The 18616-nt window shown below is 40.6% G+C and overlaps 2 protein-coding genes across 8 annotated transcripts in view; both read left to right on the forward strand.

Moving 5' to 3' along the window:
• ANKRD45 (ankyrin repeat domain 45) overlaps nt 1-6797 on the forward strand; it is a 101868-nt gene extending 95071 nt beyond the window's left edge. For all 7 annotated transcript variants that reach the window (XM_063710813.1, XM_055365999.2, XM_019036933.3 and 4 more), the window contains one exon: nt 6648-6797. In XM_063710813.1, coding sequence (XP_063566883.1) covers nt 6648-6718 — 71 coding nt within the window. In that variant the 3' untranslated portion in view covers nt 6719-6797. The remainder of the gene's footprint in view (nt 1-6647) is intronic.
• A 591-nt stretch (nt 6798-7388) lies between these two features.
• SLC9C2 (solute carrier family 9 member C2 (putative)) overlaps nt 7389-18616 on the forward strand; it is a 115178-nt gene continuing 103950 nt past the window's right edge. Inside the window, exons 1-3 of the mRNA XM_004027915.5 lie at nt 7389-14152; nt 15051-15256; nt 16692-16792. Of these exons, the coding sequence (XP_004027964.4) occupies nt 15130-15256; nt 16692-16792 (228 nt within the window). The 5' untranslated portion in view covers nt 7389-14152; nt 15051-15129. The remainder of the gene's footprint in view (nt 14153-15050; nt 15257-16691; nt 16793-18616) is intronic.

Consider the following 18616-nt stretch of genomic DNA (forward strand, 5'->3'; position numbering starts at 1 on the left):
TTATGAATCTGGGTGCTCCTGTATTGTGTGCCTATATATTTAGGATAGTTAGCTCTTCTTGTTGAATTGAACCCTTTATTGTTATGTAATGCCCTTCTTTGCTTCTTTGTCTTTTTTTTTTTTGAGATGGAGTCTTGCTTTGTCACCCAGGCTGGAGTACAATTGTGCAATCTCGGCTTACTGCAAACTTCGTCTCCTGGGTTCAAGCGATTCTCCTGCCTCCCCCTCCCGAGTGGCTGGGATTACAGGTGCCCACTTCCACACCTGGCTAATTTTTGTATTTTTAGTAGAGACTGGGTTTCACTATGTTGGCTAGGCTGGTCTCGAACTCCTGACCTCAGGTGATCCACCCACGTTGGCCTCTCAAAGTACTGGGATTACAGGCATGAGCCACCATGCCCAGCCCCTTCTTTGTCCTTTTTGACCTTTGTTGGTTTAAAGTCTGTTTTGTCAGAAACTAGGACTGTGATCCCTGCGTTTTTCCTGTTTTCCATTTGCTTGGTAAATTTTCCTTCATCTCTTTTTTTTGAGCCTATGTGTGTCTTTGCACATGAGATGGGTCTCTTGAAGACAGCATACTGATGGGTCTTGGATCTTTATCCAGCTTGCCATTCTGTGTCTCTTAATTGGGGCATTTAGCCCATTTACATTTAAGCTTAATATTGTTATGTGTGAATTTGATCCTGTCATCATGATGCTAGCTGGTTATTTTTGCAGACTTCTTTATGTGGTTGCTTCAAAGTGTCACTGGTCTGTATACTTCAGTTTGTTTTTGTAGTGGCTGGTAATGGGTTTTCCTTCCCATATTTAGTGCTCCCTTCAGGAGCTCCTGCAAGGCAGGGCTGGTGGTGACAAATTCCCTCAGTGTTTGCTTGTCTGAAAAGGATCTTATTTCTCCTTTGCTTATGAAGCTTAGTTTGACTGGATATGAAATTCTGGGTTGGAAATTCTTTTCTTTAAGAATGTGGAATATTGGCCCCCAATCTCTTCTGGTTTTAGGGTTTCCACTCAGAGGTCCACTGTTAGTCTGATGGGTTTCCCGTTGTAGGTGATGTGGCCTCTCAGTCTGGCCACTTTTAACATTTTTTCTTTCATTTTGACCTTGGAGAATCTGATGATTATGTGTCTTGGGGTTGATCTTCTCATGGAGTATCTTACTGAGGTTCTCTGGATTTTCTGAATTTGAATGTTGGCCTGTCTTGCTAGGTTGGGGAAATTCTCCTGGATAATATCCTGAAGTATGTTTTCCAACTTGGTTTTATTCTCCCTGTCTTTTTCAGGTACCCCAATCAGTCATAGGTTTGGTCTTTTTACATAGTCCCATATTTCTCAGAGGTTTTGTTCATTCCTTTTCATTCTTTTTTTCTGTATTCTTGTCTTCCTATTTCAAAAGATAGTCTTCAAGCTCTGACATTTTTTCCTCCTCTTCGTCTGTTCTTCTATTGATACTTGTGTTTGCATTGTGAACTTCTTGCATCATGGTTTTCAGCTCCATCAGGTCAGTTATGCTCCCCTCTAAACTGGCTGTTCTGGTTTTCAGCTCCTGTATTGTTTTATCATAATTCTTAGCTTCTTTGCATTGGGTTACAATGTGTTCCTTTAGCTCAGTGAAGTTCATTATTACCCACCTTCTAAAGCCTACTTCTGTCATTTCAGCCATCTTGGCCTCAGTTCTGTGCCCTTGCTGGAGAGGTGTTGCAGTCACTTGTAGAAGAAGAGGCACTTGGGCTTTTTGAGTTTTCAGCATTTTTGCATTGATTCTTTCTCATCTTTGTGGGCTTATCTACCTTTGAGTTTTGAGGTTGCTGACCTTTGAATGGAGTTTTTTTGAGGCCTTTTTTGTTGATGCTGCTGCTGCTGTTGCTTTCTGTTTGTGTGTTTTTCTTTTAAAAGTCAGGCCACTTTTCTGTAGGGCTGCTGCAGTTTGCTGGGGGATGGCTCCAGAAAACTGGAAGTTGCCTTGGTTTTTCCTCTACCTGGAGGTATCAGCAAGTAAAGGCTGTGAAACAGCAAGGAAAACAGCCTTCTCTTTTCTTTGGGAGCTTTGTCCCAGTGGGGTATTGACTTGTTGCCAGCCTGGACACTCCTGTAGGAGGTATCTGAAGACCCGTGTTGGGAGGTCTCACTCAGTCAGGAGAGATGGGATAAGGGACCTGCTTAAAGAAGCAGTCTGGCTGCTTTTTGGTAGAGCAGGTGTGCTGTGTTGGGGATAGCCCTTCCTCATCCAGACTGCCTGGACTCTCCAGAGCCAGCAGGCTGAAAGAGTGTTGACTGAACCGCAGAGACATCGGTCATCCCTCCCCACAGTGGCTCCATCTTAAAAGAGATCAGAGTTATGTCTGTATAACCCTGGCTGGAGTTGCTGTAATTCCTGCAGGGAGGCCCCACCCAGTGAAGGGGGATGCATTGGGGTCCCATTTAAAAAAGCAATCTGGCCACAATCTGGCCACAATCTGGCACAGCAGCTGTGCTGCATTGTGCAGAACTCCTCCTCATCAGGACTTCTTGAACTCCCCAGAGCTGGAAGGCTAGAAGGGCTGAGTTGAACAAACTGCAGAAATGGATGGCACCTGCCTCTACCCACTGGGAACTCATCCATCTCAGGCAGTCTCCAGCCTGTTGTGCTGTCTGGCAGGAATTCCAAGGTGGTGGGTCTTAACTTGTGAAGTGCCGTGGAAGTGGGGCCCACAAAATGACACTGCTTGGCTCTCTGGATTCAGCCCTATTCCTAGGGGAGCATATAAATGGATCTCCTGCCTTGCTGGGATTCCTGGGGCCAGAGTATGTAAAACTCCTGGGTCTCTGTGTGAGCCTGAGTATCTGCTTTGCCAAGACTCCACATAGGTCTGTGTATCAGACCCAAGGCTCTGGTGGCATGGGCTCATGAGGGGATCTCGTGATCGGTGGGTTGCAAAGATCTGTGTGAGAAGTGTGGTTTCTCACTTTACTTACTCCTCAAGCAGATAAGCCACACGTACATTGTGAGTGGTCGCACAATCACTCACTGCTTCCCTTGGCTGGGGGTGGGGGTTCCTTTGGCTCTGTGCCGCTCTTGGGTGGGCCATTGCCCCACTCTACTTTTCTTCATTCTTTCTGGGTCAAGCCATTTGTCTACTCAGTCCCAATGGAAGAACCTGGATATTTCATTTGAAGGTGCTGAATTCACTCACTGTTTTTATTTTCCATGAGAGCCGTGGACTGCAGCTTTTTCTAATCGGCCATCTCGCTTCCTCTTGGCAGCGTTTTAAAAAGCAGTTTCAGTATTATAATTCTATATTTCGGGAAAAACCTACTGTGGGAATACTATCCTAAGAATCAGAAAGGTGAACGTATCAGAATCTTGGTGGCAGGCACACCCCTAACATTTTTTTAAAATAATAGCTTTATTGAGATATAATTCTCACACCTTAAAATTAATCATTTTAAAGAGTACAATTCAGTGGTTTTCAGTATATTCACAAAGTTGTGTAATTATCACCCTTATCTAACTTTCGAGTTTTACCTCTCTGAAAAGAAACCCTATAGCTATTAGCAGTCACTTCCTATTCTTCCCTCCCTCAAGTCCTGGCAACCACTAATCTACTTTCTGTCTCTGGATTTGCCTTATCTGAACATTTTCTTTTTAACTTTTTTTTCTGGGGGCAGGGCAGGTTGGGTTAGGATGGCTGCCCTCTGGACCTGCCCCTGAACATTTATAAATGAAATAATATAGTATGTGTTGCCTTTCGTGGTGGCCTCTCTCACTTGGCATAATATTTTTAATGTCCATCCATGTGGTAACATGTATCAGTACTTCATTCTGCTTTATGGCTAAATAATATTCCATTTTGTGGGTACAAATTTAATCTATTTCTTTTTTTTTTTGAGATGGAGTCTCACTCTGTTGCCTAGGCTGGAGTGCGGTGGCACGATCTCGGCTTACTGCAAGCTCCGCCTCCTGGGTTCATGCCATTCTCCTGGCTCAGCCTCCTGAGTAGCTGGGACTACAGGCGGCCGCCACCATGCTCGGCTAATTTTTTGTATTTTTAGTAGAGACGGGGTTTCACCATGTTAGCCAGGATGGTCTTGATGTCTTGACCTCATGATCCGCCTGCCTCGGCCTCCCGAAGTGCTGGGATTACAGGTGTGAGCCACTGTGCCCGGCCCAATTTTAATCTATTTATCAATTGATGGACATTTGGGTTTCCACTCTTTTGGCTATTATAGATAATGCTGCAATGAACTGTTGTATGAAAATTTTTGTGTGGTCACATGTTTTCCTTTTTCTTTGGTATATTGCTGAGTTATAAACTGATTTCCATTTTATATTCCAACCAGCAGTACATGAAGATTCAAATTTCTCCACATCTTTGTCAGTATTTGTCATTGTCTTTTTTAAAAAATTTAGCCATCCTAGTGGGTATGAAGTGGTATCTTAATGTATTCTGATTTGCATTTCCCAAATTACGAACAATTCTAAGCATCTTTTCATGCTTACTGGCCATTTCTATATTTTCTCTGGAGAAATATCTATTTGAATTGCTTGGCCATTTTTATTTTTTTCTTTTCCTGGTCATTAAAGGGAAGACATTTTCCTTCCTTCCTTCCTTCTTTCCTTCCTTCCTTCTTTCCTTCTTTCCTTCCTCCCTCTCTCTCTTTCTTTTCTTTCTTTCATTTTAAGACAGGCTCTCACTCTGTTGCCCAGGCTGCAGTGCAGTGGCACAGTTACAGCTCACTGCAGCCTCAACCTCCCTGGGCCCAAGCAATCCTCCCACCTCAGCCTCTGAAGTAGCTGGGAGAACAGGGGTATGCCACCACACCTGGCTAATTTTTCTACATTTTGTAGAGACAGGGTTTTGCCATATTGCTCAGGCTGGTCTCAAACTCCTGGGCTCAAGTGATCTACAGGTGTGAGCCACCACACCTGCCCTTGCCACCTGTAGATTGGATTGTCTTTTTATTTTTTAGTTATATGAGCTCTTTATGTATTCTGGATACAAGTCTCTCATCAGAAATATGATTCTATTTCCTCCCGTTCTCTGGATTGTCTTGTCATTTTCTTAATTATGTTTTGGAACACAAAAGACTTTATTTGGATTGAGTTCAATTTATCTGTTTTTCCTTTGTTGCTTCTGCTTTCTGTGTCATACCTAAGAAACCATTGCCAATCCAAGGTCACCAAGATTTAATTCTATGTTTTCTTCTGAGAGTTTTGTAGTTTTAGCACTAATGTTTAGTTCTGTGATATATTTGGAGATATATATTTTTATAGTGTGTGTGTATGTGTGTGTGTGTGTGTGTGTGTGTGTGTATGTATTAGGCCATAGGGGTCCAATTTAATTCTTTTGCATGTGGATAATCAGTATCTAAGATTTTTATGTTTATCAAAAAGGAGTTGTGGATTTTTAAAGGTTAAGACACTTAACCTAGTCCAGATATTACAGTATGACATAATGTTTCTTGCCATCTAGAACTAATATGAATCATATGATCTGTTGAGCACACACATAGCACTCTCCTAGGAGCCTACCACTTAGTTTGTGAGTAGAACATACCTGAAAAGATAATCTAAGTGCTCTATATGATCAGAGAAGCCTAAATATAAAGATAAAGCATCATGAAGAAAGAAGAGTTTCCTGAGAGGATGGATAGCCAGTGTGGAGTATGAAGGAGATTCCAGAATGAAAGCACAATATTATGATCAAAAGTGGAAATGTGGGGAATAAGGAAGTGGCCAGTACCCTTGTGGCTGACTGTAGTTGAGTCTGTGTCAAGGTACAGTAGAAATGTAGAAAATAGAGTTATTGCAAAGTTAACATGTGATCATTTTATTAAAACTACTAAATTGTAAACGTAGAAGTTTCGGCTTTATTTTTTGGGCAGTGGGGTGTCATTTAAAGGCTTTGGGGTGGGAGAGAAGAGAGATTAAGTATGGAGGATAATCTGGGCTTGTTTGCAAAATGGATTGGAGGGAGAGGAGACTAGAGAAAGTGAGTATAGTTTAAGAGTGAGATAATTAAGACCTGAATTATTTTTTATTTTTTAAGATTTTGTGATATCTTAATTTGTTCTTCAATTACAATTTTTTTTTTAGAGACAGGGTCTTGCTATGTTACCCAGGCTGAACTTGAATTCCTGGGTTCAAATAGTCCTCCTGCCTCAGCCTCCTAAGTAGTTGGGACTATTGCATATACAGTTATTCCCACCTCTCCACCAGTACCATTAACCTGGCCCAACAATCCCCCCTCCTTCCCTTCTCACCTGTGAATATTTGCCTCTCTCCCTCGACCCCCTATATCACATGTTCTCTAAGCACCTTCATATCACAGAATGTTAGATCTTGATGGAACCTCTGAAATGAACCTTGACTTTGCAGTGAAGAAAGTGAAGACAACAGAGGTTTAGCGGTTTATTCAAAGTTACTCTCATCAATGGCAGAACTAGGGACAATAATACTGATTATATGGGAAATGTGACCTCACAGCTTTAAATATAGTGAACAGGAGAGACTATTTGAATGACATACCAACAACACTAGGGTTGAATTAGTAGCTGGTTCAGCCTGGGACAATCTAATTTATTCCATGCTTATTGTCTTAAAAACTGGCTTCATTTTGTTTCATATTGCAAACTAATTAAATGTAATTTTAAAATCTGTTTCCTTTCAGGTCAAGTGAAAAGTGCCAAATCTGTAACAAGCCATGACCAGAAGAGAAGTCAAGATGATACCTCCCACTGAACATACGTTCTGTAAAAGGCCACATTTTCTTCTAGTATCTGAAAGGCAAACCTATGCATGCCATTTGAAATCGAGAAAACAGATGTGGGTTTCTTTAAGTATTTAAGTACAACATTACATCACCCTTGTTTTGTTTGACCTGTTCAGCATGCTTATGTCCGGACTCTGGCCTCGCCTCTGCTCCTCCAAGCACAGCCCCATGTGAGTTTCACGTGCTCCTTCAGGAAAGCACTTGGGTATAAATCATTCATGAAGACCAAGTGGAGGCTTTAAGAACTACTCAGAGAATCTAATAATTTTCTGTGTAATTGAGGCATTCCATATAAAAGGACATATTTGGCTATTTCCAGAGAAAAAATTTGTTCTCCCTGCCTAAAAAGGAAATCTTATGGAATGACACTTGGAGCAAGGAAATATTAAGACCGGCTTGGATTAGGAGCCTCTGGGTACAACTATCACTTTTTATGTCCAAAATTAAAATTCACCTGTGAGGTGGGGTATACCTCTGAGTAAAATCCCTCTTTATCTTTGACCTCCTTCTATCTGTAAATTAATAAACACAAATCTGTATAGTTTTATACTTAGAAGAGTTCTCCTATTCTATAAGGCTGGCAATACAGATATTGTAACTGGACTGAAGGCCATTTCCCCTCCCATTCTGTTTTATATTTCCTAGGTTTTAAGTACGATAGTTGGTTTCATATTGGTGGTTTGGAAAGCCTTTTTTCTAATTTATTTAATCAGGCGCCTCAACCTTCTCTTACGTTGTGACTTTATGGAAAAGTTTTATAGAAAAGAAAATGGTTTTTAAAAAGCACTTATTGTTCATTCTTATGACTTTCTCTTCTTTGTCCTGTTCTGAAAGCTAGTTTTCTCTTATGGGGAGAAGGAAAAGGAATGGGTAATTCAGTAATACTTTGTCAGTTGACATTTATTTAACCATGATTTTGAGATAACCCTGTTTTAAATGTCTCCCAAAGTTTTTAGTTTTTTATCCTTTTAATGTATGAGCAATTCAGTTTCAATTTTTTAAAGCAAAAGAACACTGCAATAACTTTCAGCCACCTTTTTGGCCGACCCAGTGGGTGTTTATGGAGCAGTACAAAGAAGACCTGTGTTTGCTCCTTTTTTTTTTTTTCTTCCTTCTCCCTTCTCCCTTTTCCCTTCCCTTCCCCTTCTCCTTCCTTTCCCTTCCTCTCCCTTCCCCTCCCTTCCTCTCCCTTCCCCTCCCTTCCTCTCCCTTCCCCTCCCTTCCTCTCCCTTCCCCTCCCTTCCTCTCCCTTCCCCTCCCTTCCTCTCCCCTCCCCTCCCTTCCTCTCCCCTCCCCTACCCCTCCTCTTCTCTCTCCTCCTCCTCTTCCCTCTCCTCCTCCTTCTTCTTCCTCTCTTATCTCTCTCTCTCTCTCCACCCCCGCAACCTTCTTGACAGGGTCTCCCTCTCCTGCCCAGGCTGGAATGCAGTGGAGTTATCATGATCATAGCTCACTGTAACCTGTAACTCCTGCACTCAAGTGATCCTCCCACCATGCTTGGGTAATTGAAAAATAAACATTTGCAGGCTGGGTGCTGGCTCACACCTGTAATCCAAGCACTTTGGGAGGCCAAGGCAGGCGGATCACCTGAGGTCAGTGGTTTGAGACAAGCCTGGCCAACATGGTGAAACCCTGTCTCTACTAAAAATACAAAAATTTAGCTGTATGTGGTGGCATGTGCCTGTAATCCCAGTGACTTGGGAGGCTGAGGCAGGAGAATCACCTGAGCCCGGGAGGTGGAGGTTGCAGTGAGCCGAGATCGCACCACTGCATTCCAGCCTGGGTGACAGAGTGAGACTCCATCTCAAAAAATAATAATAAAAACAAATAAAAATTTGCAGAGATAGAGTCTTGCTACGTTTCCCAGGCTGGTCTTTGAGTTCCTGGCCTCAAGCATTCCTCCTGACTTGGCCTCCCAAAGTCCTGGGATTACAGCTGTGAACCACTATGCCTAGTCCATTTTCTTAATACAGTATATTGTGCGAAGACCAGTGTCCTTAAGGACTGCAATAATTTAGGAAAAGTCCAGGTGCCATTTTTGTCCTTTCTACTCTAACTCTACATTTTCTGAGCTTGGATTTTGAATACAACATTACTTTCCAGGAGTGTGTTCCAGATTAGGGAGGGATTCCTGGATTCTTACTTCAAAGATTTCTAAATTAGACCAAGGCATTTCTGGAGACCCCTTAGTATAAAATAAACCTATTTTCCCTCTTTATTAATCTTTCAATCCTTATCCTCAAACTTTTTATAGCTTTTGATACATTTGCTGATGCTATTTTTAAACTCCTTGTGTTGGTACTTTTATGCCAATTATGATTCCTCTACTCTCTTAAAACTGCTTTTCTAACTCCTTCACCAGTTCCTCTTCTTCCTCTTGCCCCCAGTTGTGGGAATTTCTCAAAATTCAATCCTAACCTTTGGTAAAGCAATCTGTAATTCTCTGTTCCATGACCTTCCCTGTCACCAGTATTATGAAGAATGAGTCTTTCCCTCTTTAGGGCACCCATAGTGCTAATAGCCTCATACAAATTCTACTTAATTGTTCACAGGTTTGTCTTTCTGTGTGAATTGTAAGCTTTTTGAGGGTAGGGATTTTGTTTTGTTCTTTTTTTATACCTAAAAAGTCCATAAAACAGTAAGTTAGTAAATAACTGAATGAATTATCTTTTAGTAATACCTTATACATAGAACTCATTACCTCTTCATTAATTTATAGAGCTTGTGCACCTTTATAAAAATGACTCCCAACACTTACCTCCATATCTTGCCCCATTTTAACTCCTACTCCTCTAGCAGATAAGCCACACATACATCCAACATTGTAACTCTACGCCTAATTTCTCCTCTGACCTTCTATTGTCTAAGCCTTCACCTTGAATGTCACTTTACTTTCTGGCATGTGAACCAAGTGATTACAACAGATTCCTGGATCTCATGTCAAAGATTCCTTTGATGTGAGAATCTGAACATTTATTTATATCTATAGATTTACAATTTTAGTCCATTTTGAGAGTTATAGTATCTCTTGTTACATATTGTTACATTGAATTATAGATCTATTCATAGGCGACTTTAAATGCCCTTAGGCTTTGAGTTAGAGCTGTTACATAGGTAGCTGCATGGCTTTTTCTGAACATCCACAAAGTAATTACTATTCAAAGTGCATACTAATAAATCAATGAAGCCTCCACATTATTTGGGAAGTAGTCAATCAAAGGCTAAATTCAATGTTATGATAACTTTTAGGCAGTAGTTCTTTAGACTTCTGTATTTAATTGGACAGAAAAAATGTAAAAAAGGGGAGGAGATTGATAGGACATCATTAATAAAACAACTACTATCTACTATCACTATCATTTAACAAAAGACATTTTAACACCAGGAAAGGGAAGAGATCTCAGTGTAGGGCTCTACACTTTAAGTTAAATAAATTAAGTTTTATTATAGATCTTTATGTTGTATTTATTTTTCTTATTTTGTCATATATGATGGAACTTTTGTCATGAATCAGAACTGGCCTGTGGTCCAGCCTTTGAGAATTACTGCTCTGGACTAAGTAGATTGCTATTTAGATTAACATGATGCCCCCAGATTGTAAAGGACTGACACTTGCCCCCATGTTCAATCTAATATGTGGTAGATTGTATTTTCCAGGATGGCCACATCTCCCTTCCCACATGCTCTTCTTACAATATGGTCATGACATTCCTCACGTAGAGAGATGTGTCTCTGTTCTTTCCTCTTGAATCTGGGCAGGCTCGTCACTACAGTGGAAGTGATTCTATGTGATTTCTGAGGCTAGATCATAAAAGGTGATGAGGCCTCTGCCTAACTAGGGAAAATGCTTTCTCTTGAGATGCTCACTCTTGACCAGCCTATAGAGAGATCCACAGGGAGGAACTGAGGCCCCAGCCCACAGCCTTGGTTGAGCTCCAGCCTGCAGTCATCCCCAACTTGCCAGCCATATGAGTGAGCCATCTTAGAAGCAGATCCTCCAGTCAAGCCAGCCCAGCTGATGCTGTGTGGAGTGGAGACAAGCCTTCTGTGCTGAGCCATGCAAAAAATTGCAGATTTGTGAATGAAATAAATGATTGTTATTGTTTTAAGCTACTCAGTTATGTATTTGTTACTTAACAATATATAATTCACAAATTGTATAACTTGGAAGTGAGAAATTGACATAACAAAACCTAAAATACATGGCATTGTCTTTGGGACTAGATGGTAGAGGACAGAAAGGCCTGGAGGAGGGTGTGGGTGAAAGCTACAGGCCTTCAAGTACAATATTAGCAGAAGCTCTAGGGCCTTCTAGGAGGCTATTGGTGAGTTTATAGTAAAGAGAGGAAGATGTTATTGGAAGCTGGAGAAACCCTTGTTAGGAGATGGTGGGTAAGTTTGGCCACATTTTGTCTAAGGAATGAATTCGATGACCCTGCTAAGGATATTTCCAGACTGAGTGTGGCTTCTACTAAATGAGAGGAGAGAGAGAAACTGAGAAGGAACATTTCAGCTTTCAAATAAATTTTAGGATTTAGAAGATATGAAAAGAGCCAGTGCTCACTGGCTTTGAAAATAAAATTGCTTTTCAATCCTATCCTTTCTAGATGGCAAAAAGTTCTCCACCTAAGGAATGGTTTCTGGGAAAAAGATAAAATCCATGGTGGAATTATAAAGTCATTTGTTAAGAATTCAGAAATATCTAAGGTGGTGCCTCATAGAACCTTTCAGACTTTAGGTGGGCTTTCTCCATGCAGCTGGGAAGGTGGCCTCCAGCTGCTCTGAGGGGTCATCATCACAACTAAACCTAAGTGGAGAGAGAACAGCTGTCTCCCAATAATGGAATATACCAACCTAGGGAACCATCTAATTGGTGTTGTCTGAGCCCATGCCCACTCCTGAACCAATTATAATGTTAGGAGGATGGGAAACTGACTAACCCCCCTATGTTTTGTGTCTATCTCAATTAAATAGTATTGTCTCTTTTCAGAAGATGGAGTTGGGAGAAAACACTGGGCAGCCTCTCAGCGCTCAACTCCCCAAACTGACCAGAATCTCCTTCAGCTGGATTTATAAAAAATGGTGAAATATAACTTTATTATTGCTTTTTTTTTTAAAAAAAAGCTCCATGGGAAAGGATAAAAAATTTGATCACCTCTATATTTTAGTTATTGCTTTCTTTAGCTTTCAGAACTATGTGTAAGCTAACTGACTTTATGGATTTCCTCCAAGTTTTCCTGAAGTATGAGGATTTTTCTAAAGGCCATGGGGAATCTGAACTTCGAAACTTAAATTCAACCTACAGGAGTCTTAGCTGCAGGGCTTAGGTGAACCGAGTGAGCCTGAGGGGACAGCAGTAGGATGGGAACTAGGCAGAACCTGGAAGGGCATTACTCAAACTGAGTAGTGCTGAGATCAGTTTGACTAAGGAGAGAGTCAAACTTAATTTTGAGAGGAATCAAGGTGACAGCCAGTATAGATAAGGTGAAGATCCGAATGGGAGGGTAGTGAACTTGGTAATGAGGTGAGTTAAGTAAAGGCAGAAGAGGGAAGAGTTAAGGAATGGGTCTCTTAGGAGAGGGCCTGTGAATAAGACAATTATTTTTTAACATAGTCCTTGGCATTATAGTAGGGATGAGCTCAGTGGCTTAAAAGAACCACGTCAGTTTGTACAAAAAAGGAAGTCATAAAGAATATTTTAGGAGCTAGTATGTGGGCACCAATGTTGCTTGTCACAGTCAGAGCTGTTGATTAGAATTGTGTTTAGTCTGAAGTAGGAATTGAGACTCACTTGCCAGAGGTTTCTTGATACATAGTGAAGGTATAATCTTACTGCTGTGATGTTCTCCTTGGTGCCCTCAAGAAGATGATGTGCAGCAACCTTGGTGAATGTGGTATAGGAATGAGAGAGTAGAATTTGTCACAAAACAACTCTTCCTTGAAAGTAACCCACCAATTGATGATTATTGTTCATTTGTTTAATATTTATACTGTATTTGTTTTTAGTAATTATATTTGAGGCAAGAAGTATATAACTTAGGCATCATGGAATTTGGGATGCATTTGTCCTCCCATGAAGAATGGGTAACATTGTTTCTTCAAATTAAGGACTGGAAACCAATGATGGATAGGAGTTAGGAAAATGGGAGTGAGAAACATTGAAAAGGAAGGAGAGGTAGAAAAATAAAATGAAACAGTATGACTGAAAAAGAATTACAGAGGAGACAAGACTGTGTTGAAGAGGGTTAGGGCTGAGCCAGATGGTGTTGGCATAAGAAATATAGAGTATATATCAAAAATATAGAAGGAGATTCTGTCTACATTAATATCTTTGACCATTTCAGCTATTATGTTGTTTTGGGACAATCAAAGATGGGAGAGACCGAACAGAGTGAGTTCAGGAAAGGTCTTTATTAAAAGGTGATCACCTGGCTCAGTAGGACTAGCGTCCAGGAAAGTCTGAGCCCTGGACAAAGAAAGCAGCCACCTTTTAAGCAGTCAGTGGCCAGGAGCTACATGATGCAGGAAGCGTACTTACAGGAGCGAGAACAAAGGCAGTTGATCAGTCTTTTACATTTATCTATACTACATGTTCCACATCCCTGGGAAACCATGTTTCTGTATTAACCTTGTAACTTTGCAGCTGCGCTAGGGAGGTGAAACAGGAACTCCCTGAGCCTCAAGGAATGTGAAACTAGCAAGTACAGATAAGGCTTGCTGAGCACAGAAGGAAAAACACGCTGTTAGTATTCTTCTCTAACTTAGACTACAGGGGAGCTACACTACACTTAGCTTTTGAAGGGAAAAGTAAAAATTTTTGGTTGTCTTTGATTATACTTGTAAAATTCATGAATTCATTCTACAATGTCAGCAAAAAAAAAAAAAAAAAAAAAAATCAGTTAAAACAGTTGTGGGTACCTACATAACTTGAATGTTAAAAAATGAAAGCTTCCCCAGAACTAGATCACTTGGCTTCTTCTGGATTGGGGGTGGGGATAATGTAGGCAGCCAATCAGAACGAAAGAAGGCTGGCAAGGAACCAATGAGAAGTAGGCACGGAAATGGATTTTGGTGTAATATCAGTTGGTAATACTGTCCCTGGCAAACAGACGCATAACTGTGCATTGTTCTTTGGGATTTTGAGAGCCTTCCTCTCAATTTCAACTTTAAAGCAGCTTAATCTTTAAGGAACATATCTCTGATCTGGGTAATTTGTAGAACTTAATTTGAGGGTCATTACACGTGAGGATAGCAGGAGTTGAAGATGCCAAGGACCTGAAGGGCTACTGGAGGGACAGATGAAGTGATTTGAAGATGTAGCATTTTGAATCTCTTTCTGGCCCATCCTCTGCTTCACACCAGAATCATTGTGACCTGTAGACCTGCAAAACAAAGGACCAAAGGTAAGCCTTAAATATTATTGGAGATACTTGAGGAACCTCTAGGATTTTTAGATTAAGGCTAGCTGCAAGGAAAAATAAAACAGAACAAATCTTTCTCAGGACCACTGCATAGATTTGCACAGGTTACATCCTACACAGAGTACCAGCTGAGGTGGGATACTGGGGCTGAAATCCAGCCTGGTAGTCACATGCCAAGCCATGTGCCTTGACAGGCTTCATTGCTCTGAGGAAGGGGGCCTTTTTCTAATTCACTCAAAGGCATCATATGATCAAACCTCAACCTTGGTCTTTTCCTTTATTTTTAGGTTATTCACACTTATCCTCACTCCCAACCTTAACTGGTGTGACTCAACTTTGACTTTGTTTCCCATTTGCCATCTTTTATTGGAAGGGTGCTGAGAGAAGAAAAAGATATATTAGGGCTGGAGTGGTAAAATGGAATTCCAGAATGATTTATACCCACAGAGAAGGGGGAGCATAACATTTATCCTTGCTCCTTCCCCCTCAAATAGTTCAGCCCATCAAATATTTTTGGACAGCCTATCTCGTGCCACATGCTATGTGCACAGCCTTAAGGAAAGTTCGGGCCCTGGCCTTTGAGAAACTCACTGTCCAATGGGGAAAGCAAGCACATTACTATATCATTACAATGGTAAGTGCACCTATCAATGCACCCCCTCTCCCATATACATGTAACAGTACAGGGAGTAAACACTAACACTGCTGTTAGTGTTCCTATAAAATGTTCTTGGAGCAAGAGGTAGGACAAGAGGTATTAATGTGTGCCCTGTGACAAGAAGAGACATGTTCAGATCTGAGTGTGGCACAATCTTAGGTAGAAATGGTATGGATGAATTGGATCTTGGTAGGTCTCATGTTCTTTTTGCGTGCTATACAGGTTAGCGTGCAGAAGTGAAAGTGTCAATAATAACCAAACCACTCCATCAAGTTAGGTCTGGGGAAAAGCAGCAGCAAAAATGAGTTCTTACTTCTGGGCACAAAATGAAAGTAACAGACCTGATTTACTCTGCGGGCAGCCAGCTGACTACCTTGTTGAAGAGAAACATTTCACAACGCTTGTATGCTTCATTGTTGTTTTGGGAGGTAGGTGGTTGTTTTTGAAACTCATCTTTCCTCTGCCCTGTGAACCTTCTGTCAATGCAGAAAGCCATCACAACTACATAACATCAAAAGAAGGGGCCCATTGAAAAGTAAGACATGAGTGAATACTGTCAATCTCGCTTCATTTAATTATAAGTAGTGTCTATTCTATATTCATGTATTCAGTAACATTTGCTGAGCATGGTAGTGTGGTAGACATGTAAGAAGAATAACTTAACTTCAAGAAGGCCTCTCATGGGAGAGATTGGCAAACACATAATTACTATGCAGTGTGTTAAGTATAACTATAAAGGTGTGGTCAAGATTCTCTGCTCACAAGGAGGAGGAAGAGCTGTACACTGCCTGCCTGGCCAGACCTAACCTGACCAAAATATCTGAGATGAGGGGAGGACAATGCGAGCAAACACACTAATAGAGCCCAGGCATACAATTCATGATTTACATAATTGATGTCATTCATTTTGTCCATTTTATTATGGCTTTTGGTGTGATCTCTCTTCAGGGAAGATAAATAACCCACCCCAACCCCAAGAAGAAAATTAGGAAAGGCTTCACAAATAAGGACCTCTTAAACAATGATTAAGAATTCAACAGGTATAGAGAATGATATTCATGCGGATCAAGTAACACATTCAACACACAGATGCTTTAGTCCACAATTCAACACTAGGGATTAGGACAAAGGAAAAATAGCTGCTTTAAAATCCTTTCTGGAACTAGGAATACTATACAGAAACAAATATGTATAAACTCCTTCAATTTTACCCATTGTATCAAAGAGTGAAATTGCTTTCTTTGGGAATCTTTAATATACTCGCTAATGACTTTGGTCCCTTTTGATATCACAAGGTGCTGATGACCATGGACTAGCTCTATATCCTTTATAGAGACAAATGCTCCAGTAGTAAAGAGCATTGCAGAAAGAGTGTAAAAAACATATCTTTATCTGGTCTTACCTGTAAGAAGTACAGATGCTCCCTGACTATCAGGTTGTGTCCTAATAAACCCATCATAAATTTAAAATATTGTAAGTTGAAATGCATTTAATACAACTAACCTACTGAACATCATAACTGAGCCTAGCCTACCTTAAAAGCTTTCATAACACTTACATTTGCCTACAGTCAGGGAAAATCATCTAACACAAAGTCTATTTTATAATAAAGTGTTGACTATCTCATGTAATTTTGTAAATATTGTACTAAACGTGAAAAACAGAATAGTTGTACGAGTACTCAAAGTACAGTTTCTACCAAATGTGTATCACTTTTGCACCATCCCAAAGTTAAGCCACATCATTAAATATTAATTGAATACAGAAGGTCTTGACTTACTTTGGGATGGTGCAAAAGTGATACACATTTGGTAGAAACTGTATTTCGAGTACTCATGCAACTATTCTGTTTTTCACATTTAGGGCTTTTGAAGATGTGTTTAAAGAATTCTGAAGTCATTGTTTTGACGATTCTTTCTCTATCAGGATTCGTGATAGGACACATGGCCTACAATTCTGTTGAGGTACTGTATGTACAATAAATTAGAGAATAAAGGAAAAAATGCCAAAAATAAAGTCCACTCCCATTTCATCCCTGAATGCATGGAATGTTTTTTCTTATGGGAACAGCTACTCAAAAAATTTTATCTGGTATTAAAAAATTTGGAAAATAAAAAACCACACAGTAAAGGACACATCAATTAGGGAAACTTCAAAAAAGCAGTAATAAGAGGAAAATGTGGCCAGGTGCGGTGGCTGACGGTTGTTATCCCAGCACTTTGCGAGGCTGAGGTGGGTGGATCACCTGAGGCCAGGAGTTTGAAACCAGCCTGGCCAACATGGCAAAATCCCATCTCTACTAAAAATACAAAAATTAGCTAGGAGGGGTGGCCCATGCCTGTAATCCTAGTGACTTAGGAGGCTGAGGCATGAGAATCTCTTGAACGGAGGAGATGGAGGTTGCAGTGAGCCGACATCACACCGCTACACTCCAGCCTGGGCATCAGAGCAAGACTGTCAAAAAAAAAGAAAGAAAAAAACAAGGAAAGAAAGCAAGGAAAGACCATCCTGACTAACACGGTGAAACCCTGTCTCTACTAAAAAATACAAAAAATTAGCCAGGTGTGGTGGCGGGCGCCTGTAGTCCCAGCTACTCAGGAGGCTGAGGCAGGAGAATGGCGTGAACCCAGGAGACGGAGCTTGCAGTGAGCCGAGATTGCGCCACTGCACTCTGGCCTGGGCGACAGAGCAAGACTCCGTCTCAAAAAAAAAAAAAAAAAAAGCAAGGAAAATGTGTTTGCGCTCTTGGGTTCATCATCTGCTTCTGGAGCCTTGCTCTGGCTTCCTTCCCCTGCACATACACTGGCTTCTTCCTTACTGTTGCCTTATAAAAGGCCTGCTTATAGGCTGAGGCAGGAGAATGGCGTGAACCCGGGAGGCGGAGCTTGCAGTGAGCTGAGATCTCGCCACTGCACTCCAGCCTGGGTGACAGAGCGAGACTCCGTCTCAAAAAAAAAAAGGGCCTGCTTATAAAAGACCTGCTTATAAAAGGCAGCAGTTATGTTCATCATGAGGCATGGTCACTGCCAGATTCAATGTAAAACACGCTTCATAGCTTCATATAATATATACCATAGATACAAGAAAACATTCATTCATTCATTAACCTAGTATTAACTTCTGATTTCCACTGCATAGCAGTGTGATCAATAACAATTTGCCTCCACTCATTCCTTTATTTTTGAAAAATGGAGATAATGCTTGTACCCATCTAGGATTGTAAACGCTTCTTCCTAATCTTCTGAAATACCACCACTACTACTAGCTGACATCTTTAGAGTGTTTACTAAGTGCCAGGCTCTCTTTTAAGTGCTTTGTATTTATTGGTTTATTAGCTTATTAACCCTTGAGTTAATTTATTCACTCTCACAGCAACCCATTGAAAGCAGATACTCTATTTCCATTTTACAGATGAGCAAACTGAGGTATAGGGAGGTGAAGTAATGAAAGTTAAACTATTGATTGGGACAAAATAAACTTTTTAGGAGGGAATATTTATAGCACTTCAATCATTATTGTTGTATTTTCCATTAATCTGTGTACAACCTTCATGATTTATGTCTTATGTATACAATCTACTATTTTCTATGAATTATTTTTCTCTACTGACTCACTTAAAGATTTAAAAATCCTAAGCCAATGTTTGTGAAACAAGTACCTGTTTAAGATTCTTTCCCTCATCTAAAGCAAATTGAAATAAACATCTAACAGTCAAATTAAAAAATACTTACCTGTGAATCACCAAAAATATTTTCTGATATCACCAATAGTAGGGATATCACTTTTGA

The sequence above is a fragment of the Gorilla gorilla genome, chromosome 1, assembly GCF_029281585.2.
Source record: "Gorilla gorilla gorilla isolate KB3781 chromosome 1, NHGRI_mGorGor1-v2.1_pri, whole genome shotgun sequence".
In the NCBI taxonomy this organism is placed as follows: domain Eukaryota; kingdom Metazoa; phylum Chordata; class Mammalia; order Primates; family Hominidae; genus Gorilla; species Gorilla gorilla.